At 47.5% G+C, this 27,346-nt stretch overlaps 1 protein-coding gene across 2 annotated transcripts in view; it reads right to left on the bottom strand.

Moving 5' to 3' along the window:
* The window catches only part of LOC144682046 (coiled-coil domain-containing protein 158-like), a 200,675-nt gene that overhangs the window by 125,571 nt on the left and 47,758 nt on the right, over window positions 1-27,346 (bottom strand). For both annotated transcript variants that reach the window (XM_078544325.1, XM_078544317.1), the window contains exons 5-7: window positions 11,646-11,842; window positions 8,957-9,066; window positions 859-1,186 (exon numbers count right to left, since the gene is read on the bottom strand). In XM_078544325.1, the coding sequence (XP_078400451.1) occupies window positions 859-1,186; window positions 8,957-9,066; window positions 11,646-11,842 (635 nt within the window). The remainder of the gene's footprint in view (window positions 1-858; window positions 1,187-8,956; window positions 9,067-11,645; window positions 11,843-27,346) is intronic.

The following is a 27,346-nucleotide window of genomic DNA, read 5'->3' on the forward strand; positions in this document are numbered from 1 at the left end:
GGAGAGTTTTAGTTATGAGGAGAGATTGGATAGACTGGGGTTATTTTCCCTGGAGCAGAGGAGATTGAGGGGGGACATGATTGAGGTGTATAAAATTATGAGGGGCATAGATAGGGTAGACAGGAAGGAACTTTTCCCCTTGGTGGAGGGATCAATAACCAGAGGGCATAGATTTAAGGTAAGGGGCAGGATGTTTAGAGGGGATGTGAGGAAGAATTTTTTTCACCCAGAGGGTGATGGGAATCTGGAACTCACTGCCTAAAAGGGTGGTAGAGGCAGAAACCCTCATAACATTTAAGTAGTATTTGGATGTGCACTTGCGATGCCATGGCATACAAGGCTATGGGCCTAGTGCTGGAAAATGGGATTAGAATAGTTAGGTACTTGTTTGACCGGCGCAGACTCGATGGGCCGAAGGGCCTTTTTCTGTGCTGTAGACCTCTATGACCCTATGACTTTATTACCGCAAAGGGACTCTGACATTGAGACTAAATGGGCATCCTGAGCCCAAATTTGCCAGCACTTTGACATGTTCAGCTCCAAAGCCCTCGTGGATAACCCCTCCATGAAGCTGGCAGCCACCCCACAGAGCAGGGGATCACTCTGTCACCATAACCCGAAGAATAGACTCTAATAATGGTCCTTCAATATTTAAGTTGGCAGGCAGCCACTTCACATCCAGTCCTGTAGCTGGGAAACTTTCCTGGCAACAGGACTTTGTCAGAAAGCTGTCCTAAAATAGCACCCGCTATTTTCCCAGCAACACCCCACATCACCTCCACATCCCCGCACCCAGACCCCAGACCATCATATGGAAGCCAGGAAATTCCTACCCAATGAAACTTGACAATCACTTACTGGGCCAAGTCTTCCTTCGAGGTAGGAAACGTTAGCGTCCATGTCTCTCAGGATTTTATCCACTGCTGTGCCCATGCTTTGGACATGAAGGCTGCAGATATTTTCATGTTCATATATTTTCTTGCCAGTGCGCTCTTCATAATGCATCATTGCTTGACGGACTTCATTTAGCACAGTATCGTAGACATGTACCTTTTTCCTCAGTTGCTCGATCTGAACATTGGCATCTCGAACAGTCTCATCCTGCATATGATTAACTGTTTCAAGGTCTTGCACTGTGTTGTGCAGCTTGCATATCAATTCACCTTGGTCCTGACTCTCTTTAAATCTGAAATATAATACAAATTCACTGATTTCAGCAAATGCTATTGCAAGATCCTATTAATTCTCAGCCTGTTACTTGCACTTTTCTACAGAGTATTGAAAAGGTTTTTTAGGTTTTCACAGCTCTCGTTAAACATCTTTAAATCGATCTAGAACAATTTCATATAATTTTTGTATTAAAGTAGAAAAATGCAACTGGGAACAACACAGGAGCATTATGAATGAGGAAAAATAACAGCTGGCATACTTGCCCAGTGCCACCATTGCACAAAACTGGTGGTCTGTCATACCAACAGCACCACCTGAGACGTCAGCAGGTTTCAGCTCTGGAATAGTATGTTAATGCACTGAGTCTCCAGGGGAGATGGGGGCAAGATGGAGAACAGACAGACCACAATTTTTTGAAAAAAGATTTAATTTACAGGATGAAACACACCAGCTGGTGTGCTGCTGAGCCATGCACACAAAGAACCCTCCAGTTGCACATGCTGGTCTTTACCAAATTAACTGAGTTACAGCTACTTTGCTTCAGTATTCTATCACTGCCCTTAGTAGCTTGGTGTAAAAATGAAATAGGGAGTCCTGGGTGAAAAAAAATGTCAGATTTTCCATTGTATGCCTGTGTGAACTTCAGGGGAAGATGGAAAATGCTATTCCGTGTAGGCACTCACAGTTGCTGTAAAGAATGGCTGATTAGACGATATAATAGAGGGGCAGGTAAGGCAGAAAGTGCACCTTGACAGATGATCAGCATCTTGAGAGAATTGGATGAAAATTGGACACAGTTCTTTTTTAAAAATAAACAACTGTTTACTTAAGCTAGAGGTTGCTTTGTGTTCCTTCGAATTCAACTGGTCCTGTCACCCTCCAGATCAGAGTGATAGACATGATAGTGAGCTTATTCATCACAAGGCATCTACAAAAAACATGACCAACTGCAGATGGTTGCAAATGTGAAGCTACATTCTGCTCAGATTGTTCACATTTAAGACCATGACTGTTGTATTATATGGAAAATACTAGGTTTCTGAAAGCAACAATCTCTAAGTGGTTAAAGTCTGGAAGGTACTGCCTGAGTGTGGTGGAGGCAGGTTCAATTGAATCATTCAAAAGGGAATTAGACTGTTATCTGAAAAAGGAGAATGTGTGGGAGAAGGCGGGAGAATGGAACGAAGTGCATGGTCATTCAGGGAGCCGGTACACACGTGATGGACCAAATGGCCTCCTGCTGCGCTGTAACAATTCTGAGATTCAGTGAAATTCAGATGATGTCAAAAAAAAAAGCCTTAAATATGGCTATAGTTATCTGAACACCAAAATATATTTCAAATTGTTTTGTTTTGTTATTGGATGGTGCAAGATTTCAGGTCATGAATAGAATATATAATTTACAATTCTATACACCCATATAATTCTGCACACTTTTGTGGGGCTGCTAATTGACAGAGCTTGGTTCCTTCCTCTGCATAGGAGCTCAGATTACATATGTAACAATCACTTGGCCTCTGTGATGGACAGTTCTGGCATCTGTGGGAGGAATAAGGCATGATTTTGGTGGGGTTCCACCAAAACACAGCTTACAGGTCCCTTTAGTTTTCAGGTAGGAGTGGGGGGTGGGTGTTAGGTGCAGTGGGGCCCATGCTTCTTGGTATTTCCAAGTTTCGTCTTTTAACAGTCCATCACTTGCACTGCTTGATGTCTCACAGGTTCTTTCTCTACAAGTTGTGAGTGGTGTCCGATTGCACCACAACTGAAGGATGCTTTTTCTTGTTACCTAAAACAACAGCTGGGCAAATCCAGGAGTAACAGGGTTTTTTGCATCCCTGGCAATTGGCCAGTTCTGGATATAGTGAGGCCAGTTCTGATGGTCTCCAGGAACTACACCCAATAAGACTGGAGGGCTCAGGCATGACTAATGCCAGAATGAGGCATGCCTTTTTGACACAGTTCTGTCAATGCAACAGAGTTGGGATGAATTTATAAAGTTTGTATGTGCTGAAGTTAATATGGTAGAAAATATTGATTTGGGCCTTTTTCAGTCTGCTCTAGGTTAAGGCTGAGATTGTCAGTTTCAATGTTTCCATTCACAGCTCCTCAGTGAATACAAGCTAGTCACATTCCCAGGATTCATACAAGCTGTTACAATTATGAAGTTTATAAGATTATGGCCAGGATTCTGGGTGGGACCTGAAATTCCTGCCCAAAGTTAACGGACCTTTGACTGGCCCGTCAAATATTTTGGGACTGTGACTTTAAATTTAGGGTAAAATGAAGGAAGTCATGTGACCGCAGCGCTCAATTTTTATGCTAGTGGCTCTTTTCAGGTGTCCACAGGTGACCTCTGTGGGATATCACAAGCCTCCACACACAAATGAATCCATGAGGTCACAGATGCCATCTTCGCAAGGGCACACAACTTTGTGTATTTCGCCCGGGACCAGGAAAGCCAGGACGCAAGAACGATTGGATTTGCCCAGATCTCAGGTTTTCCACAGGTGCAGAGTGCCATCAACTGCACTCACGTGATGCTCAGATCTCTATCGCAACACGCGGTCAACTATGTCAACCACCAGGGCTTCATTTGCTGAATGTTCAGTTGGTGCGCGACCACCAAAAACGCATCCGACAGGTCTGCGCATGGTTTCCAGGGAGTGTCCATGACTCCTACATTCTCAGTCAGTCACAAATCCTTGACGTCTTCCAGGGTCCACAGAGGCTGCAGGGGTGGCTCCTCGGGGACAAGGACTACCCACAGAGGGCGTAGCTGATGACACTCGTGCGGCGGCCTCAGACTGCAGCAGAGCGAAGGTATAACAAAGTTCATGCTGCAACTCGCAACTTGGTGGATCAAACCATTGCAATGCTGAAAATGAGGTTCCAGTGCCTGGATCAGTCTGGTGGAGCCCTGCAATACAGTCCACAGAGGGTGTCACGCATTGTCATTGCCTGCTGTGCCCTTTACAACCAGGCGCTGCAACAAGGAGAGGAGCTGGCTAAGGAGGAGATAAAGGAGCTGGAGGTCTCCTCAGATGAGAGGATGCTGACAGGGATGAGGGCGAGGAGGACCTCAAAGGCGGCGATGACAGTGCTGAGGCCATCGCACTGGCCAGACAAGACAGGCGCATTCAGGAGGCCCTCATAGCTGCCAGATTTGTGGAGGATGACGATGACATGCAATGAGGTGACCCCATATATCCTCATATTGCATCTGTCAATGTTTGACTCCAGTCTGGCTTATGGCAGCACACATACCCTCTCTGATAAGGCTTTTGTCAGAGACGCAGTGGAGGCCCTAATAGTCGCTCGATTTCAAAAGGATGATGATGACATGCAGTGAGGACGCTCCATAGATCTTCACATAACCTCTGAGAATATCTGGTTCCTGAATGACCGAGAGCAGCTCGCTTGCGCTCTGTGATCAGGGTCATATCATGGAGATGCAGCCATGAAACTTTAAATGCACCTGATCCTTTGTCCGCCTTCAGCACCTTACCCCTTTCAGGAGCACAACGTCACTGGTCACAGATGCTGAAGAGATGGGGGCCAGCTCACCTTAAAAGGTGCTGAGAGCACACAGAATGACGGAACTCTGTGATGCCCGCCACAACATTCTGGCAGCAATGATAAGCACCATCAAGGTAATGTGTCCAGGGAGAGAGAGGCCGGACCATCACTTTCGTCTGAAGGCTGCACACTGCACAGGGAAGAGGCCCTCGACTGAGACAACTGCCTTTATCTTGTGCAGGAAGCAAGGTTTCACACCTGAGTGACATGAACACTGCTCATCAGAACAAGAAGCCATAGGCAGGAAGACAATCTTGGCAGTTTATTTACAATAATGAACATTACGTACAAGTGATTAACACCCATGCCCAGGCTGTGCAACTACATCTTCTTAACCTTCCTAACTCTGCCGCTACATCTTGGTGCTCCCCAGGCATCCACAGTGGAGGTGGAGGCAGCCTGCTGACTGCTACGCCCTGAATGTGATGACCTTGGCGGGCCTTCCAGAGGGCTGAAATCTGGAGGGCCCCGGCGTGTTTTCAGGGTCCTGCTGTGTGGTAGTAACACCTTCCTCAGCCTGTGGAGCTGGAGTTGCTGAAATAACAGGAAGTGGGGATTCGAATGGGCTGGACACTCCTGGAGTCACCTGGGTGGATGGCCCTGGGGTGTGCACCTGCTGATCCTCCTCCCTATGGGTGCGCAAGGGCCCCAGGCTGACTCCTTGAGGAGAAGGGGTAGCTGGAGTGAGATCGAGCTGCCCTGCATCTCTCTCGCGTACACACTGTTGGAGACCAATGATGGCGTCAGTGATGGAGTTCAGCCCGTGCAGCAGTGCAGGACCGATGTTCTGGACCAAGGTCTCCATAGCAGCCGCCATCCTACCGGTGTTGTCCTCGGTGCGTTGGCAAGCCAGCGCTATCACCTCAGCCTGAAGGCGGACGGACTCCTCCATTGTGCCCTGAAATCCGAGGAGTGCAGCGGACATCCCTTCCTGATGTCCCCGAGCTTGCCTTTGCAGCTCCAGGAATTGGACATAGCCGAGTCCAGAGGCTCATCATCAGACTTAGACTCAGCAAATTTCTGGCCTCCAACAGTCCTCTGAGTACCAGAAAACTTTGAAGTCCCTGCTGCCGCCTCCTTTGGATCAGACTGTGCAATGTGCTCACCAGATTGTGATCCTGAAGCTATTCTAAAGCTAGGTCCCACCGAGGTATGTGTCTCTGAACTGGTGAAGGGTGTGGGTGAGCGCTGTGACGGGTCTTCAATGAAGGTGCCTCCAGATTCCTCTTCAGAGGTTTCTTTAGGGCTTGATTGGAGGCCCTGGGTCGTGAACTCTGTCAGCTGTTTCCCAGATGCGCCTTTAAAGCAAGGGGAGATAATTAGTGCATGGCAGGGGACTACGGAACAGGACACATGATTCATAGCATGGCTGTCTGATGGACGTTGCATTGCTGGATCCTCATTTGATAGAGCACCGCTGAACTCATCGTCAGCACAGGAATGGTCCAGATCCTCGCCAGCCAGCTGGATGGCTCTATTTTCAAAGTCCGTGAGGATCTTGATTTCAGGCATTCCTCCACCAGTCTGTGACCTCTCCCTCTTGTTGCATGCCAGCTTGTCCTGCATGAATAGAGATGGAGAAAGTGTAAGGAGGATGCCTGCCAGACCAGATGATAAGTATGCCTGGCATATGTGGGTGCTGAGCGGTCCCATGGATGGGATGAGGATAATGAAGGTGTGTGTGAGAGAGTGAATGGTGATGTCCCTTGAACTGGCAGTGAGTGAGATCCCTGTGGATGTGTGATAGGTTTGTGAATGTGCGAGTTGAGAATTATAAGTATGGCTTACCCTGACGGAACGGAGGAGATCATTCATCCTATTTCAGCATTGGGTGGCTGCCCTATTTTGCAGGTCGTTGGCACTGACCACCGCTGCCGCTGCCTCACATGCTGGGTTACTCCTGCGGCCACAGCGGAGGTAGAGGACATCACGGCGGGCCTCATCTGTGCCCAAAAGGCACTCGAGGGACGCATCATTAAACTGGGGGTCTGCAGTCTTCTTGCCTTTTGGGGCCATGTCTTCCACACAGCAGTCCTGGGCTGGAAGCACTGAGAGGTGTGCGCGTGGCTGCACTTTAAATATGGTGCCCAGTGTAACAAAGGGGCAAGGAGATGACGTGGCAGGCAAATGAGGGCCCACCTGCCATTGAAACGGTGTGTTTCCTGGGAACACATTATTAATGAGGTGGGTTTGGGACAATACAGCGTGAAAAGCCATCATTGCGACTGGCGGGTAAAATGTCTTTTTTCCCCACATGCTACCGCACTTAATGTAAATCTGGGCCGATTCCACCCGAAATCTTCTCCGTTCAGCTATTGACTGAAAATTCAAATTTCTTTTTAATAGTTATTTGTCTCTACAGGAGTCATAACAAAATGTCCAAAAAAGCTTGAGGAAAGCCCAATAATGCTTAACCCTATCTACTAAACAGTGTTAATGGACAAGGAGAATGACAAAAGCTCTGTGTCAACTTTCAGAAAACGTCTCTTATCCCCAATTCCCTAAGGTAATCCAGCATGCTTTTGGAGACAACAGTCCCTACATTACATCAGGGCTACTCATTTAAGCCTTACAACTAATATATCACAATGCAACTAGGGAGGTCGGACTGTCCAGGCCTAGAAAAGTCAATTTCCATGGGTCAGTCCCAAAGAACACTTATTCCAAACTTCATGACCCATTTTGTGTGTTGTTATCCAGCTTTGAAAACCCGCAAGAACTGAAATGATGGTGTGGGTTTTCCCTGTAACTCTGGTTCCCTCCCTGTCTACCCATTTCAATGCTGCGGCAGAGGAGAGTCAACTGCCAAAGTTACCTTCATTCAAGACTAGTCACAAGATTCTGACAGAACTGTTAAGATTTTGGACTCTTATTACTTTATTTCAGAACAGTTAAAATGATTGTGCAAGTCCAATATTGTACTGCTGGCCACTTGCTGAAGGAAGAAACAATTAACTTGCTCTTATCACATCATCAGAATGCTCCAAAGTGTATTTGCAACCAACATATTACTATTTTTAAGATAAAAGCAAAAAACTGCGGATGCTGGAAATTCGAAACAAAAACAAAAATACCTGGAAAAACTCAGCAGGTGAGAGTTGAGGTACCTGCTGAGTTTTTCCAGGTATTTTTGTTTTTATTACTATTTTTGCTTGTTGCTTATGACGTAGGGAGGTTTGACAATCAATGTGGACACATCAAGTCCCCACAAAAAGCCAATGAATGAATGATTATGTGCTGAATTTCTCAGCACCTTGCTGGGCGTGCTTTTCACTTGGGGGGGGGGGGGGCTGTGTGTGTGTGTGTGTTTGTGGTATGTAAATACATCAGGTGGCTAGCCCACTGCTTTCCTGGTCACCCCCAACCTAGCCCCCATAATACAGAGGGTTGGTAAGGCAACCACTATGCTGCCTGCCCTTAGGCCTATTGAGGGCCTTAAGTAGCCAATTATTGCCCACTTAAAGCCCTCAATCCACCTCCATCACCATAATACACTGGCCGGCTGAAGACAGGCTAGAGTTAGTAGGCCAGTTTTACACCAGCTTTGGTGAAAGGGCAGGAAGGAAGGGATTACCTCCTTTTGTTGGGGGGAGGGCCTTTGCACATCGCAAGTACCCCACCCTATGATCTTACCCCCACCTTTGTACCTTCCCACCTGACCTTCAAACCCCCCCCCACCACCCAAAGTGCCCCTTATGTCCCTCACTAGGCGCCATGATCCCTCTCCAGGCTCCCCAATCCCTCCCCATCCAAACCTCGGGATACCCAAGTTCAGAGACGATGTCATCTTTGCTGTCCCAGCAGCACCCACACAGTTTAGTTGGCAGCTCTTGAGGGCAGGACTTCCTCCCATTGAGGGGCAGAAGTCTAATTCTCACCTCATTTAGGCCACCAGGAGCCTTTCATAGCTGTGGGGCGGTTTTGATAAAAGTCAGTCGATTTGGGACTGATTTAAAATGCAGCCCTAGGTTTTGTTTGCTGTTGGCTCTTGACACCTGGAGAACTTCTGTTGTTCTTTAAAAAATTTGAATGCCATTTTGGGTTAATTTTGCTTTGCTGGTAATAACTGCAATTATCAAAACATTCCAGAAAGTTGACTTGCATTGACTTCCACATTGAAATATGAATCATTTTGATTAGGGAGGAGGTTATAGAGGGACAAAAATGTGATTCATCAGATTTTCCAACAGTAATTCAGGTCAGTACTTACCTGAGATCCATCAGATTATCTCTTTCTGCTTGCAATTCCTGTAATTTACTCTGCAAATCTATCACAGACCGTCTAATATTAAACTTCGGCTGTTCATGATGCTGAACACTCTGAAAAGAGGGAGGAAAATGGATATGATGTTGCCGTACAAAATTATTTACATTTTTCATAGTTTAGCATAATTAAACTTCAATTCACTTCAATTTTAATTTATTGTCTGCACGGAAATTCATTTCAAGTACATTGCTCGTTCATTAAAAAATTACATATATATGAATAGTAACAATAAAGAGAAAGAAAATTACCCTATCACAAAAGTCCAACTTTAATTAAAATATATGATAAAGACTATTCCAGTACATTAAAATAGTCAGTCAGTGAATCCCCTTATAAGTGCACATCATCATCCATTCATCAAACTCCTGTTAAAAGTTCTGACAGAAAAGAGTAAGCACGAGTTCAGGAACCAATCTGTCCTGCATCTAAAGGATTGTAGCCTTTTCCCTGAACACATCCAAAAGTAATACTGAAAGAAGGGGTGATTCTCACTGTTCATGATACCCTTTACTTTCGTCAAGATTCTTCAAGGACAGCATTACTTTCATTAATTTTCTGTGAAAAAACATCTGGGAAGGAATTTAAATGTACTTTGAACTAACAAAATACAGTGATCAGGACTTCTTTAAATTCTAACCCTGGATCTGCCCATTGTAGAAGCCTTGCTGATTTGTAGTGCACTAAATTTCAAATTGGGGCATGTTTGATGAAAATTAAATTTACAGAAAAATGAGAATGTTTTTCATTGCAAAAGACAAAGTTTCAAACATTCTTAATTTACAGTCAGATAGGACCCATCAATGATCAAAGGATCATTGTTCTTTTTAATGTTCTCCAATGTTAAAAATATATTTGATTTGTCTGTACTTTATGTATCATTTTTTTACTATGGAACTTTTTCATATATACGTGCCAAAATAGAGTGTTATTTTAGATGTGTAATCCAATACATTTTCAATGTGATTGCTCAAATATTTGCCTAAAAAAGCCACAAGAACCAACATGTTGAATCAAAATAATATCTAAATATGTGGTGACTATCAAAGAAGAAGATGAATACTACAGTTATGAATTTCAACAAGTTATCGTATTTTCTCCCTCTGTAATACATTAAAGGCATCAGCAGTTCTGCAGGTAAAGGTAGATCCTTGGTACCTCAGCCAATTAGTTATCTTCTTGTATGAGCCAGATGAATGGTAGGCCATTTAATCATGAGCTAATGGGTTTCACAGCCAAGTTTAATCCTTTCCACGGCTCACATCCACATGTCTATAACAATGCTCACTTTTTGTTACCCGGCTCTAAAGAAGAGGCATACGGACTCAAAACTCTCTCCACATATACTGCCAGACCTGCTGAATTTTTCCAGCATTTTCTGCTTTTACTTCAGATTTCCATGTCGGCATTATTTTGCTTTTATCTCAGTTTTTGTCTGTTGGAACAGTTTTGATTGATCAGTTGAAGAGGCATGTCTATTGGTGGGTTTATTTGATGGACATTGCCTGATGCATTTGGAGGCACATGGGGCATGCAGAAGACAGGAACACTTGATGCATGTGCGACTGCCAATGATGGCGGCAGCAACAGAGTGGGTGCATTGATGGAGAAAAATAACAGCAAGGTAAGGGGGGCCCAATGGGAAAGTTTCAGTGGCTGGAGAGATCACAATAAGGCATACACAATGAGGCTTGGCTGATCGAGAGCCCAGACATCCATTACTTCTGTTGAGATAGTTGAACCTCAGAGAAAACATTGGTTGATTGACAGGTCTAGCTCACTGATCTCCACAGTCAATTCCACAATGTTTATTCATACAAGGTTAAGTGGTTTTCAAGAATTTGTGGTTTCTGTTTCTGATACTTTAAAGGGTCTGGATGATTGACACTTTTATTGCCTTGTAGTGAAATGATTTTTTTAAAACATCGTGGAAAGTAATGAATGAATAACTTTTTGAAGCTTTTTGTTAAAAATACAGATCCTACTAATAAATAGGGTTTATTGGTCGAGATAGTGTACAGGGGATCAATTGGCATGGAAGTGCCATTGTTTGGCATAGGTGGCATGAGGGACAATGGGGGTGGGTGGATGCTATAACCTGGCATAGGGAGCATGAGGGACCATAGGAGGTGGGTGGAGTACCATAGCTTGGTATAGGGGCATGAGGCAGTACGGATGGGGCATGGAGAGTGTGTGAAGAATGAGGGGGGGGGGGGGGGGTGTGAGGGGTGAGGCCTGGAGGGCCTTTGTGTTTTTATTTTAACTGGAACAAAGTCCCAAAGCACCAAGAGTTTGGTTGCCACTACAAATGGCTTGGCAAGTAGGTACAAATAATTAAAGTTTGCAACAAGTATATGAACGCCACAGAAAGGAGAAGATGCAGGTTTCATAACTACAATTTCCCCAAAGGTGAGTTCACAATCTTGATCAAGAAAAGGAATGCAATTTTTTTTAAATCTCTGGGTATAGCTGAATAAGATGCTATTAGTGACCAGCTCAAGAGTAGGACTGACTCTCAAGCATTGCCTACACATACTTTCAAGCATGAAATGGAGAGATAGGGGACGGAAGGTGCAGTTTTAAATAATTTGCTTTTCATAAAGAATTTTACTTCACTTGGTCACTTATTGTTTACCTCATTTGCACAGTCGTCCATTGACTTCTCCACACATGGTGATCCAGAAGACAGAACGTTCTTTCTGGAGACAACCAAATCTAGGTCATATTTTGTAGTCTGTGGCGATTTGTTATGAGGGGCTTTTGAGATAGAAGCCTGAAATAATGAGCTATGAAACGGAGATCTCACATTTGGGAAGGTTGCTGTAAAAGAACCTGAAACAACAATTTAAAAACAAATAATTGTTTGGCTGTAAAAAATTGAGTATGGCTGAAAAATGAGGCATTGTCGCAACGATGTGACTTGTTCATGAATGATATTAATCTGTAATTTCATCATATGAACAAAAATATGCTGAACTGTTTAAAAAGGACTTTTTAAAGACAAGAAAAGACACAGACTAAAGATGGCTGCCATGAGTCACCTGATGTCTGGTATTGCAAGTTGACCAGCTTCTGGAAAGTTCCACTATGAATTGTAATCCAGACATGCCCAGACACCTTCATGGAATTTCACACTGAGGATGTCAAGAACTACTTCAAAGGGGTTTACTGAAAAAATGTACCAAACCTAACATGTATATTTCTATAAGACTACCTCTCCAGCGGAGACAAAAAGTCTGCTGGAACAATGGCTATATGGAGATATATCTTCCTATTTCATCAAGCTGGATACTGACTCATTCAGGGGATTAATGGCTGGGAATTACAGGATCTACTCACATACACCACGCCCGCCTCCCCTCTCTCCCAGCCATAAAACAAAAGCGATGTCTGTTCAGGCATCATATAAACAAACACTTTGTGAAATCATTATGAGGAGAGAGGTGTTATGTGACTGAGGTAACCATTTTGAAACCCCTTTAATATAGCATGTAAGATGCAGTGTTCAGTAGTCTGGAAAAGCTGCCAATGGAGCAGTAAGGAGCTCCCTTCCCTCCTCCCCCAAGTTAAGACCCTATCGCTTACTGTTTAAAAATCCACCACATTAAATCAGGCAAGAACATGGCAAACGGAATATAATGTGAAGAAATGTGAAGTTAACCACTTTGGTCGGAAAATTAGAAAAGCAGAATATATTTTTAAATTGAGAAAGTCTATTAAATGTTGGTATTCAGAGCGACCGACAGTCCTTGTATGCGAATCACAGGAAGTTAACATGCAGGTGCATGTTAGGAAGGCAATGTTGTGTTTGTCCTTATTACAAAATAAATAAGGTGTGTGATGGCCCATGCACTTTGGGGAGAAAATGAAACTATATTTTATGCTGGGGTGTTGGTTCCTTTAAGAACTAGGGATGGAATCGTCCCAGATTTGCATTAAGTGTGGTAGCGGGCAGGTAAACCGACGTTTTACCCGCTGGCCGCAATGGCGGGTTTACACGCCGTATCGTCCCAAGCCCGTCGCATTACTTATGCATTGCTGGGAAACATGATGTTTCCATAGTGGGCGGTCTCTCATTCACCTGCCATGCCATCACCTCACCCCTTCATCACGCTGGGCGCCATATTTAAAGTCCAGCCACACACGCACATCTCAGTACTCCCAACCCATGACTGCTGCAGGAAAGATGTGCACAAAAAGCAAAAAGACTGTAGACCCGAGGTTTCACAACGTGTCACTGGAACAGCTTTTGGACGCCATGGAGGCCCACCACAATGTCGGCTGCCCTCGCTCTGGCCACAGGATGGGGCAGCAACGTGACCAACCAGGCTTGGGAGGCAGTGGCAGCTGTGGTCAGCGCCAACACCCTTCAAGAGTACACAGCCACCCAGTTCCGCAAGGGGATGAATGATCTCCTCCATTCCGGCAGGGTAAGTCACTCCTCTCACACTCTCAATCACACACTCACAAACCCATCACAAATCTCACTCACTGCTAGTTCAAGGGACATCACCATTCACTCTCTCACACCTTCATTGTCCTCAGCTTGTCCATGGGACCACTCACCACCTACACATGCCAGGCATACTTATCATCTAGCATGGCAGGCATCCTGCTTACACTCTCTCAATCTATATTCATGCAGGACAAGCTGTGCACAACAAGAGGGAGAGGTCACAGGCCGGTGGAGGAATGCCTGAAATCAAGGTCCTCACAGATGTTGAAAATAGAGCCATCCAGCTGGCCAGTGAAGATCTGGACCGGTCCAGTACTGACAATTAGATCAGCGGTGCTCTACCAAGTGAGAGTCCAACAGTGTAACATCCATCAGACAACCATTCTGTGAGAGAAGTGTCCTGTTTCACAGGCCACTATCATGCACTAATTATCTCCTCTTGCTTCCGCAGGCATTTCTGGGAAACAGCCAACGGAGTCCACGACCCAGGGCCTCCAATCAAGGCCCAAAGAAACCTCTAAAGAGGAATCTGAAGGCAATCTCCTTGAAGTCCCATCCCAGCGCTCACTCACACCCTCCACCAGTGCAGAGACACACACCTCAGTGGGGCCTAGCTTTAGAATAGCCTCGGGATAACAATCTGGGGTGCACATCGCACTGTCTGATCCACAGCAGGCGATAGCAATGACTTCCCTGGTGTCCAGCATTCATAAGACTGTTAGAGGCTGGAAATTTGCTGAGTCCAAGTCAGATGAGGAGCCTCTGGACTCGATCATGTCACAGCTGCTGCAGCTGCAAAGGCAAGCTCGGAAACATCAGGAAGGGATGTCCACTTCACTCCTCAGATTGCAAGGCACGATGGAGGAGTCCGTCCACCTTTAGGCTGAGGTGATAGCGCTGGCATGCCAATGCATGGAGGTCAACACTGGTAGGACGGCAGCCGCCATGGAGTCCTTGGTTCAGGATGTCGCTCCTGCACCACTGCATGGGCTCAAATCCATCGCTGATGCCATAGTTGGCCTCCAACAATGTGTGCATACGTGAGAGGGGTGTGGGGCAGCTCGATCTCACTCCAGCTACCCCTTCTCCTCAAGGAGTTAGCCCGGGGCCCTTGGGTACCCATAGGGTGTAGGACCAGCAGGTGTGCCCCCCGGGGCCACCCATGGAGGTGACTCCGCGAGTGTTTGGCCCATCCAAATCCCTTCTTCCTGTGACCTCAGCAACTACAGGTCCAAAGGAGGAGGGTGTCACTGCCACACAGCAGGACTCCGAAAGTAGGCCAGGGCCCCCCAGGTCTCAGCCCTCCAGATGACGCCCGCCAAGGTCATCACAGACAGGGCGTAGCAGTCAGCAGGCTGCTTCCACCTCCGCTGTGTCCAGGGAGCACCAAGATTAGAAAAGTTAAGATGTAAAAAAAAACTCTTTCGGAGTCAACTAAATAAACTAAATTAACAAAATGAGGGACAAAATAAACACATCCCCTAAATTAGGGAACAGCAAAACCAAAGACAAAATTTAAAGGAAACTTACAAACATCGAATCAAAATGTGATTAAAGGGGTTGATAAAGCACCCCAGTCCCCGCAGTGCCCACCGGGCAAAGAAGGCCTCGACGGTGCCGGCACACACCTCGTGCTTTCTCTCCAGGGACACCCAGCCGCGAACATAGCCATGGAAGAGGAGCAGACAGTCGGGTCGGACGACCCCCCTCGATCACCCACTGCCTGGACATGTTAATGGCTAACTTGGCCAGGCCCAGGAGCAGGTTCATGAGGCGGTCCTCCTCCCTCCCAACCCCCTCCACACTGGGTGCCCGTAAATCAGGAGCATGGGGCTGAAGTGCAAACAAAACATCAGTAAAAGGTTTTTTAAATAACTGAAAAGGGAATGCAGCCTACAATACCCTATATATACATGATCCACGGACTACACAAGGCCTGGTTGCACAGCCTGGGGACGGGTGTTAATCACTTACACATACTGTTCACTATTGTCAATAAACTCCCAAGAATGTCTCCCTGCCTATGGCTCCTTGTTCTGGATGAGCAGTATGTGTGTCACTCAGATGTGAAGCCTTTCTGCACAAGATAAAGGCAGGTGTCTCAGTCCAGGGCCACTTCCCTGTGCTCTGTGCAGCCTTCAGACCAAAGTGATGGTCCGGCCTCACACTCCCTGGACACATTACTGATGCCTGCACCTCGAAGGTGCTCGTTGTTGCTGCCAGAATGTAGTGGGAAGGTGTCAAGAGTTCTGTCATTCTCTCTGTGTGCTCTCAGCACCTTTAAGGTGGGCCTGGCCCCCATCTCTGCAGCATCTGTGACCAGTGACGCTCTGCTCCTGAAGGGGTCAGGTGATGAAGGCAGACAAAGGATCAGGTGCTTTCAAAGTTTCATGGCTGTATCTCTATGATATGACCCTGATCACAGAGCGCAAGAGAGCTGCCCTCAGCCAAACAGAAGTCAGATATTCTCAGAGGCTATGTGAAGATCTATGGAGCATCCTCACTGCATGTCATCATCATCCTCCTGGAATCGAGCGACTATTAGAGGCTCCACTGTGTCTCCGTGACAGGAACATTATCACAGAGGGTATGTGTGTTGCCATAAGCCAGACTGGAGTCAAACGTTCACAGATGCAAGGTGAGGATCTATGGTGTCTCCTCACTGCATGTCGTCATCATCCTCCACAAATCTAGCAGCTATGAGGGCTTCCTGAGCACACCTGCCTCATCTGACCAGTGCAAGGATCACATCCCTGTCATCGCCGCCTTCGAGGACCTCCTCACCCTCATCCCCATCATCATCCTCCTCATCCAAGGAGACATCCAGCTCCTCCACCTCCTCCCCAGCCAGCTCCTCTCCCCGTTGCAGCACCAGGTTGTAATGGGCGCAACAGGTGACAACGATACATGACACCCTCTGTGGGATATATTGCAGGGCTCCACTAGACAGGCCAGGCACCGGAACCTCATTTTCAGCATCCCAATGGTCTGCTCCACCAAGTTGAGAGTTGCAGCATGAGCCTAACTATACCTATGCTTTGCTGCAGTCTGAGGCTGCTGCACAGGTGTCATCAGCCACGGCCTCTGCAGGTAGTCCTTGTTCCCAAGGAGCCATCACTGCAGCTTCTGTGGACCCTGGAATACATCAGGGATCTATGGCCGACTGAGAATGTAGGAGTCGTGCACACTCCCTGGAAACTGTGCGCAGACCTGCAGGATGCATTTCTGGTGGTCACACACCAGTTGCACATTTTGTGATTGATGTAGTTGACCACGTCCTGTGATGGAGATCCGAGTGTCACGCGAGTGCAGTCGATGGCACCTTGCACCTGTGGGAAACCTGAGATCTGGGAAAATCTAATCGCTCTTGCATCCTGACTGTCCTGGTCCCGGGCGAAATGCACAAAGTTGTGTGCCCTCACGGAGAAGGCATCCATGACCTCATGGATGCATTTGTGGGTGGAGGCTTGTGATATCCCACAGTGATATCCTCACCTGTGGAGTCCTGAAAGGAGCCACTGGCCTAAAAATTGAGCACCACGGTCACTTTCACAGCCACTGGTAGTGGTTGCCCTCCATGTCCCCGTAGTGGCAAATCCTGCAGCAGCTGTCAGATGTGACTGACCAGTTCCTTAGACATGCACAGCCATCGGCGACACTGATTCTCAATCATCTGCAGGAATGAAAGGCAGCGTCTATAGACCCTGGGTGTCGCTAAGCACCGACCAGCGATGGCTCGCTGCAGCTCTTCGGCAGCATGTGCGTGAACCTCAGCCACCCCTTCTTCCTGAGGGTGTTGCTCTTTCCTCTGTGCAGCCAGGTCCATCCATCGCTCTCACCTCCATCGTCTTCACTGACTGTACAACACAAGGCGTACAGTTAGTTCACCAGGCTCCATGATCCTGATGTACTCCTACTGCAGGATGAAAGAGAGAGATACGTGGTTAGCATGGGTGTACTAAGAATCTGTCTTGGTTAAGTGCGAAGGCCCCTTAACGCTTCTGGGAGAGTGCTAGCCACCCCTTGGATGGCCAGAGTTTAGTGCACTGCGTGGCTGCTTGAAACCCCACTCACTTCCACCCCACTCCACCTGACTGATTGGCAGCAGCTTTGCCCACTGGACTGCATGCTGCGCTCTCAGCTCACGTGCAGACATTCTCCTAACCCGCACTGCAAGGCTGCACTGTTAGCGTGAACCATCCAGGAGACTGGTCCAAACCGGGATGCTGACATTGCAAGGGGCTGTGAGCGCCTCCACCACTGTCTGCTCCATGGCCAGCTTTAGCAAGGAGATTATACAACATGCCCAGTCGTCCAACTGTTCTGCAGTCCACTAAAATGCTTATTACTTTGCAGTCTGTGCCAGGGGGGTGAAAAGCTCTTGAGCATTTGGCGGCACTTTGATGCCTCTGCGTTGCTTGAGTGGGCAAATAAACTAGTAGCCCGACTCCAATCATATCAATGGCTGCGCCTGAACTGTCTCATTTGCAGAGGAATGGTCACCTTATATAAGGTATCCCTAATGCGTGGCTGCTTCCCTTGCCTGCCCTACCCTCCACCCTAAATGCTTGTGCGCTACATTCAACCGCAGGGCTGCCCTTGCACCTGCCCCCACCCCCTCCACCCCCACAAGTCACCTCAACTGCAGGGCTGCCCTTGCACCCGCCCCCACCCCCAAGTCACCTCAACCGCAGGGCCGCCCTTGCACCCTCCCCACCACCCACCAACACACCTCAAGCTTGAAGACCAACAGGCAACCCAGGTGAGCGCTGCGCAATGTTACCATGCACTCATCTCCAAGTTCCCCTCAAAGTGCAGCCCACCAAGTGCACGCCTTTTATGTGCTGTTGTGAAACAAGTTGGCATGGGTGGACGATCCAGCGTGGGTGGGGGTTGATTCCGGCAGGCAGGCCTAATAATGATATGCAGATGTATTACAATGAGGTTCCCAAAATCCGATGGTGGGAAAAGCGGCCCGCCATCGGCAGGCTGAGCGGACAACTGCAAACTGGTTTCATGTCATCGTGAAACCAATTGCGTCATACTGTCTGCTCACGCCAGCAAACATGCCTGACTCCAGCGGGCACGGAAAATCCCGTTCCAGGTTTCTGTAGGAGTTGATTTCTGGGAAAGCACCTGGCTTCCAGTAAATGATCATGTGACCAAGCTGCCTGGGAGATAAGCGATAGAATAGTACAGTCAACAAGAAGTTAATTATAGGGATGACTAGCGGGTGGGTGTGGCTCTGGTCTCAAGCAGGGTTTTTAGAATAATCTGACTGCAGAGCAAGGTGCACAGATCATGTGGTTAATCTTTGAAATTTTGTTAAGTATCTGACTTGGGTTTTGGGGGTGGAAGTCAAATGGGAGTAGAAGGAAATTTGAGTTAAGTTCAGTTTAGAAAATAAGTAACTGTTTATTGTACTTTTAATATCTTCAACGTAATTGACCATTTAAGTTGGTGCAGTTTTGAATATTCATGTTCTTTGATTTTTCTTTAGTAAAATTCTTTTGACTTAAGCCATGAAGCTTGTGTTTTCATTCTTTGAGCAAGTACCTGGGTTTTCGGATTCTAAAAGGAAAACAAATAAACACGTTACCGGTCTCTACTGAGATCATAACAATTGGTGGTCTCATTCAGGATCGTAACAGGTACAAAGTAAAGAAGTCTTACTTCCATTATTAGGGCCTTGGTGAGACCGCACCTGAAGTACTGTATATAGTTTTGGTCTCCTTAACCTGAAAAGGATGGACATGCCTATGAGGGAATGCACCCAAGGTTTACTGGACTGATTTCTGAGATGAGTGGATTGTCCTATGAGGAGAGATTGAGTAGAATAACCCATATTCGCTAGAGTTTAGAAGAATGAAAGAAAATCTCATTGAAACACATAAAATTCTTAAGGAACTTGACAAGTAGATGCTGGGAGATGTTTATCCTGGCTGCAGAGTCTAGAATTAGGGGTCAGAGTTTCAGAATGAAGGTTTGGCCACTTAGGACTGAGATGAGAAATTTCTTCACTGAAAGGTTGTGATACTTTGGAATTCTCTACCCCAGGGAATTGTGGATACTCAGTTGTTGAGTATATTCAAGACAGAGATTACCGTATGTTTGGATACATAGGAATCAGGAGATATAGAGATGCTGTAGGAACTGGAAGTAGAGGAGATCAACCATGATCATACTGAATGATAGAGCAGGCTCAAAGGGCCAAATGGCTTACTCCTGTTACTGTTTCTTACTTTCTTATGTTCTAACACCATGGTCTGAAAGGGAGACTGCAAAATGTAAAATAGCTCATTACATAACCATATGTATAAGATAAATACAAAGAAAATGCCAAAAGGTGCAGAGAGCCATATAGTGTGTGGAAGTTATGCAGAACACAGGAAAGAAAGAAGTCAGAGAAAGATAGAAAATGAGATAAAGTTCCAGACACCTAGGGCAGAATTTTCTGCCTATCGGGTGGGCCGTGCAGGAGTGGGCGCGGGCAGGCGTGGACCCGGTCGCTGCCTGCGATCGGGTCCACGCCGCCATTTTACGTGGCGGGCCAATTAAGGCCCACCCAGCGTGAAACGCGGCTCCCGGGACAGCGGGAGTGGGCGGGCAGCAGCGGGACTGCTTTGACCGCTGGGTCCAATGGCGACCCGGTGGCCTGTTTAAAAAGCTCCTGCAGCCTTGCAAAGACTGTCAAACATGGCCAGCAGAAAGGCTCCCCAGAGCACTGCTGGTGAGCAGGCCAGGCAGGAGGGTAGGGCAGGAGGGCACTGTGCCCCTCGTTTCTCAGACGGTTGCCTTGCTGCCCTCCTCAAGGAGGTGGCAGCACGGCGGGAGGTCCTCGTACCCCAGGCCGGGAGGAGGAGGCCCCCCACATGACCAAACGTGCCTGGGAGGAGGTGGCGGAGGTGGTGAGCTCCCGCGATGTGGTGTGATGCAACTGGATCCAGTGTCGCAAGCGTTTCAACGACCTTTTGCACTCTGGAAGGGTGAGTACCATGTTGGCATTGGTCATTTAACCCAGCAGGTAGGCTTTCTCCCCTGGCCGCGCACTTCCCCCACCCACAAATTCTGAGTGTAGTTACTGCATTGAATCATTTACATCATGTGTCCTTCGCTGGGTGGGCCAGCAGATATTGGCCATTCCAAGGTCACCCCGAGAGGTTAGTGATGAGATGGGTTCTGCACCCGCAGCATGTGGTATAGTGACACCCACATTACTGTTTTGGGGGCAACATGGAGGATCTGCACCTAGGCGCAGTGCTGGAACTCCAGGACATGTCAAAGTCAGGGTGATGACATGCTGGGAGGGGAGCTTCAAGGTGGCGCGGCACCGATCGATCTGCTGCCCTTTGCATTCTATGTGCTTGCGCCTCCTTCCTCTGCAAGATTGGACTGTACGGTGCCAAATGTGATGTAGGCTGCACTTGGCAGGGTGGGGGGGAGGTGTTGAGGAGGCACTGGAGCCCTGCAATGTCTGGTTGGGGTGGGCCGTCCGTGAAGAGAATCCAGGTACAAGTTGCACTAATCAATGCTCATCTCTCCTTTTCAGGAGAAGAATGCAAAAAAAATGCAGCCGAGCGGGTGAGGACTGGCGGAGGGCCGGCCCAGTTGGCCATCATTACCTGGTTCGAGCAGGGGGCCCTCAATCTGGAGATGCACCATGCGCCCTGATCCACCGGTGTCGATGAGGCTGGGGTGCCACGGGCAGGTACGTTTGCCCAGCACTGAAGTCACTGTTAACATCCCAACAGCCATGGCAGTGCTGAATGTTCAGCGATTGAAGTTTGCAACATGGCTTGACCATTGCTTATGGAAGGATGAGCGTATAATGATCCGGGGGACAGGGATGCATATTGACATTGTCTCCATGTTAACTGATCAAGTGTCCTTGTTCTTCCTTTCAGCATCAGCGGAGCAGGGCCAGGAAGAGGAGGCACAGGGGCCCCTGAGGGCCCTGAAGTCTCTAACCCACCAGCGTCACACCATCTCTGCCAGGCAGGCACTAGCAGAGATACTAGCACCTCAGTGGTAATTAGATCATGGGCTAGTGTCCCGGGGCACAGCGATGAGGACACGTCACAGTCGCTCGAGGAGCTGGCAGAGACAGAGGATGTCCATGGCGCCAGCAGTCGGAGGATTGCAGGGGACCAGGCACATGCACAGTCCGCGGTTGATGATGTGCCTCTGGAGTCGTCCATGAGGCAGCAAACGCTGGAAGTCCAGCAGGGTGTGAGGGAGGATCTGGCGGAGATACATGAGGCCATGCTTGGCTTGATCTCCATGGTGGAGGAGTCCATGCGGACCATCACCGAAGCAATGAGCCTCGTGGCCAAGCACCATGCTTCCCCCATGGAGAGAGTGGCGACTCTCGTGGAGAGGCTCCTTGAGGAGAACAGTCAGGGTTTCCTGGGGGATACGCTCGGACCAGCAAGCCCTCACATCGGCATTGACCTCATCTGGTCAGTGCCAGTGTGGGAGATGGTCTGGGCACCAAGTTTCCCAGCTCAGCGCCCATCTACCCACAGTGAGCAGGGAGGTCCAAAGCGAGCTTACGTCGGCGCAGCAGCTGCCTGTCATTTCTGTGGGCTCCTCTCAGGGTGCTCCGGATGAGGGCAGCAGTCCCTCCGCCCCTCTGCCAGTGACCACTGCATCTGATGAGGCTGCAACAACTGGGGGGATGCCAGCTGTGGAACTGGCTGTTTCCTCCCAGGCGGGGCCAGCACAGGCTCCACAGGCCAATGGACGGCCGCCAAGGTCATCGAGGCCAACAGGACAGCAGTCAGCAGGCTGTCTTAGATGCCAGTGCAGCAAGGGGACAGCACCTAAACGTAGCACCCGAAAGCGTAAATTTAAGGCACCTTAGGCACACCACAGGTTTCTCACTGGTGCATTTTTGTCCCGCAATGAGGTCATGATTAGTGGGTGTGGTGTTTAACACCTTTGTTATTTTGTTTCCTTAAGTTCGTTTTGTTATATCATTAAATTTAGACATGTGACCATGGCTGATGGTGCCTCTTTTCCTCTGCAGGTGGATGGGTACCCATGATGCTATGAGTGAGTTGTGTCACATTGAGCTTTATTGACAAGGCCCTTAGTTAATGTTCCTATCCAGGCAGATTTAACACTCAGGTATCGAATATGGAGCCTGCAGCACAGGCTTTTGTGGGAGGTCCATCTGTGGTGTTCTAACTGAAGGTTCATTGGATTAAAGCCTCCCAGGTGTCCCTGCCTCCCTCGAGCATGCCTGGGTCAGCGTCTACCCCCTCAGCATTTCAGTGTATGTGCTCATCCTCAGACTCACTGCTGGACTCATCACGTGCAGCAGCAGCAGCCACTGGGTCTACATCTTCATTGTCCACAGCACCCACCCCCCCCACCTTTTCAGCGCAAGATTGTGGAGAGCGCAGTGTGCAACCACTATCAGCGACACACGATCTGGGGTGTACTGGAGTGCACCCCTTGAACAGTCCAGGCATTGGATGCGCATCTTCAGAACACCGATGGTTCTCTCCACCACAGCCTTTGTGGAGGCGTAGCTCCTGTTATACCGCTGCTCTGCTTCTGTTCTTGGATGGTGGAGAGGTGTCATGAGCCACCTTCTGAGGGGGTAGCCCTTGTCACCCAGCAGCCATCCATCTAGCCGCGCTGGAGCACTGAAGAGCCCTGGCACCTGGGAATGTCTGAGGATGTAGGCATCGTGGGAGCTGCCTGGGTACCTTGCACAGACTTGCAGTATCTGCAGCTTGTGGTCACACACTATCTGCACGTTCATGGAGTGGAAGCCCTTCCTGTTGACAAAGGCACCGGGCTCACCTGCCTTGATGGCCACATGTGTGCAGTCTATTCACCCTGAACAGGGGGAAGACAGCAATGGCCGCAAAGCCTCTGACTCACTGTGTCTGGCTTGCCTGGTTCCAATGGCAGTAGATGAAGGTCAATGCATGCCTGAACAGAGTATCTGTCAACTGCTTGACACAAGTGTGGACAGCTGATTGGGAGACACCGCAAAGATCACCCACTGAGCCCTGGAAAGAGCCAGAGGCATAGAATTTGAGGGCAGTTGTGACCTTTAGAGCCACTGGCACAGGGAGTCCACCCACAGAGTTAGCGGAGATCTCAGGACCTACCATCTGACAGATAGAGTTGACTGTCTCCCTTGAGAGATGAAGCCTCCTTTGGTACTGCACCTCAGACATATTGAGGTAGTTGCTTCACCGCCTGTATACCCTGGCAGCAGGATAGTGGGTTCTTTCGCGGCCCCTTCCGCCTTGGGCTTACTGTTGGCCCTGTGTCCCTTGTGCCTGGGCCTCTCCTCCCAAAGGTGGCTCCCCTGGAGGCTGAATGCGCACTCCTGGCCTCCTCCACCTTCTGGCCCTCCCTTCCTCCTCAGGGAAGGTACCTCCAGTGGAGAGCACAACTCCCATTCCCAGGCTAAGGGAAGGCTTCCTGAAACCTGCAGGCTCCAAAAAAGGATCTTCACTCTAGAGTGCTGACCTGAAGGTTGAGTCCTGTCCAAGCATCTGGGATGAGTTTTGAGGTATTTCTGCTCGCACAGGCAAGTATCAGTAACTTTCCAAATTAAATATCTGACTGAGCACATTCGCGACCCCACTGACCCTTCTTATCCCACTCGTGGATGAGGTTTGTACAAATGTGTCCTACCTGCCTGCCTATTGCGCCAGTGCAACCTGAAGATCGCACGGGCCCCGAAAAATTGCCGTCAATTGGTGCCTCAAGGGCCTTAAGTGGCCCGTTAACTAATGACGGGCACACATCATCGCGCACCCGCCCATCAAAATATTGCAATGACACGCTGTGACGTCGCGACACTCAGCCAACGTCACCGCGCGTCATTTTACACGTTGGCATGCAGGGCCCGTCCCCACCACGCTAACGGCAAAATTCTGCCCTTGTGCAGGTAAGCAGATTACATCAATTTTAAAACAAATCTCGTCAAATGAAATATTTTAAAATTATTTTTGATTTTTATTCCCTATGAATTATGTTTTTGGATTCCCCACATGCCTCATCGGTGATGATGTAGTTGAGACCTCTGGTGGTTCAGGAATTTTTCATGAGTTGGTAAAAACAGCATCATCCTCTTGGGATCAAGATGTGTGACCAGCAATGTAACAAAAGAATAGTTAGTCTAGTTTAATTCCAAGATCATGGCTACAATCAGAAATTGGTAGGCTGGTACGAACAGCAAGATATGTTTCAGCACAGCCTTTGTTTCTCTTTTTGCATTCTCTACATTACCCAACAGTTCATGTAGCAGGCTTCCCAAAGCCACTATCATGTCTCCATTAATGAGTACAAGAGAAGAGGAAGTGCAAAAACATGTTTCCTGGGGAAAGTGTGGTAAAGAGAGTTGCTTAAATCTATCCCCCTCGTTCCAACTTTGAATATAATTCTCCCATGAGCTCACTACACTCAAGTCATTTACAACATATTAATACCAGTAGAATATTGGTCAGAAGAAATTCTCATTAGACTATATAATGCTCTGACCAGACTGCAGCTCAAAAACGGTGCCCAGTTCTGCTAGCCAAGGAACCCAAGGAACAAGGGAATAAAAACAAAGTGCTGGAAAAACTTAGCAGGTCTGGCAGCATTTGCGGAGAGAGAAACAGAGTTAACAGTGAGTCAAATACGACTCCTTTTTTAGAACTTCCAGTTCTGTGTTTCTCTCCACAGATGCTGACAGGCCTGAGTTTTTCCGGTACTTGATGTTTTTATTTCAGATTTCAAGCATCCACAGTATTTTGCGCTTATTCAAGAAACAAGGGAGACGTTTAAGATTTTGAGCAAGTACAGAAAAGGCTGATCTCCAATGTAAAAGTCCTGGATTATGGGGAAATATTGAGCTTTTCAACCTGAGCAAGAGACTTCTGAAAGGTGGCTATAAAGGTTTACAAAATTATTCAGGGAATAGAGATGGCAAATTTAAAACATTACATTAATCTGAACTAGCCCCACTATTATCTCAATTACCCACGGCTAAGGTTATGTCTTTTACTTGGTTCCACTCCCAATTGTCTCAAAGCAACTAACGCATCTCTGGCAATGGATTCTCTTCCTGTCACTTTACAGTCATTCATGTCCTTGAAGAATCTATTCTTAACTCAGACCTCTTCCTCATCAATATGCTGACCATCAATATTCTCTGCTGTGATTGAGTCACCTTGCACAGCACACCACTCTACCTATATGTCATTTCCCTCAGCTCTAGAACCATCACAATGCCATCAGGCTGTCTGTTTGGTGTGAGGTCCTGGTTAAGCCAATAGTTCCTCCAGCTGAGCAAAAGGAATATGGAGGCCATAATTTTCAGTCCTCTCCCTGGCTAGTTGTGCACAGTCCAGTTCAGGTTGCACAACATTGATATCCTGCTTGCTGCAGAATTCTGCTTAAAATGCGATACCCTATTCATCATCAAGATCACTACTTCCACATTTGCAAAATTTCCCATATCCACCATAGTTCAACCTTCACAAAAACCCTTATACATTTACTTCTACTGTGCTTTGTTTCTCAAATGCCCTTCTGAACCCAGCTTTTAATTTGTCCAAACCTCTACTGCCCACACCCGGTCATGCATCAGATTCTGTTCATTCTCAATGACTTAATCTAGCTTCTGTCTTTGTCCTGGTTTTATATATTTGTTCACAGGATGTGGGTGATACTCATAAGGCAACATTCATTGCCCATCTCTAGCTACTGCAGTCTGTGTGGCAATGGCCTACCTACAATGGCATTAGGTAAGGAACTGCAGAATTTTAAACCAGTTGCAATGATGGAATGATAATGTCTGTTCAAGACAGGACAACACAGTTGCTAATGGTATTCCCAAGATACTGCTGCCTTTGTTCTTCCCAATGGTAAAGCCACAGGGCTAGGAAGTGCTGTTAAAGTAACCTTGGTGAGTTACTGCAGTGTACCCTGTAAATTGAATGTACCGAAGCCACAGTGTGCCAGTGATAGAGTGAATGGATTATCGAATCTGATGGCAGGACACTGATCAAGCATATTCCACTGTCCTAGGTGATGGTGAGCTTCGATTGCCATTGCAGCCACCCTGATAAAAACACGTGACGAGTTTTCAATCATGCCTTGATTGAGCTGGCAAAGCTTTGAGTTGTCAAGAGGTGGTGCACTTGTCAGGTACATAACCTCTGCTCTTATTGCCATTCATATGTTATATTAATATGTTTGATCCAGTTAAAATTCTGTTCAAAATGACACAGAGGATTTGGAACGTGGGGGATTCAAAATGCTATTAATGGTTAGGAGGGTGTGGTTGTAGTTTGCCTTGCTGCAGATGGTCATTAAGTAGTACTTATGTCATGCAGATGGTCCTTGACACTTGTCAGCCCAAGTTTGGATACTGTCCAGGTCTTGCTGTGGTTCTGCAATGGGCTGTTTCAATGTCAGAGGAGCTGTGAATGGACCTGTGCACCTTGTAATTGTCACCAAACAACGCCACTCCTGACATCATAATGAGGGGAAGGTCATCAAAGGAGCAATTTAAGGTGGTTGGGCTGAAAGTGATGGCCAATGAACTCCTGCAGCAACAACTCTCCTCCAACAATCACAACCACTTTCTCATAGATCAGTGACATTCATTAGAGGATTTCCAGCTTTGTGCCGTATTAAGTTGAATGCGAGGTGTCAGCTGTGGCTCAGTTCATGGCACCCTCACCTTTGAGTCAGAAGGTTGTGGGTTCATGTCCCACTCCAAGACTTTGAACAAAAAAAAAGAAAAAAAAAAAGTCAAGAACTGTGAATGTACTCGAAAGAGTTACATCCTTTGTATTAAGTTGAATGCGGAAGTGCACTCACTCTCTCCCCGCTCCGGCATTTAGCTCTTGCATCTATGC

Source organism: Cetorhinus maximus, chromosome 1 (genome assembly GCF_964194155.1).
Source record: "Cetorhinus maximus chromosome 1, sCetMax3.hap1.1, whole genome shotgun sequence".
In the NCBI taxonomy this organism is placed as follows: Eukaryota; Metazoa; Chordata; class Chondrichthyes; order Lamniformes; family Cetorhinidae; genus Cetorhinus; species Cetorhinus maximus.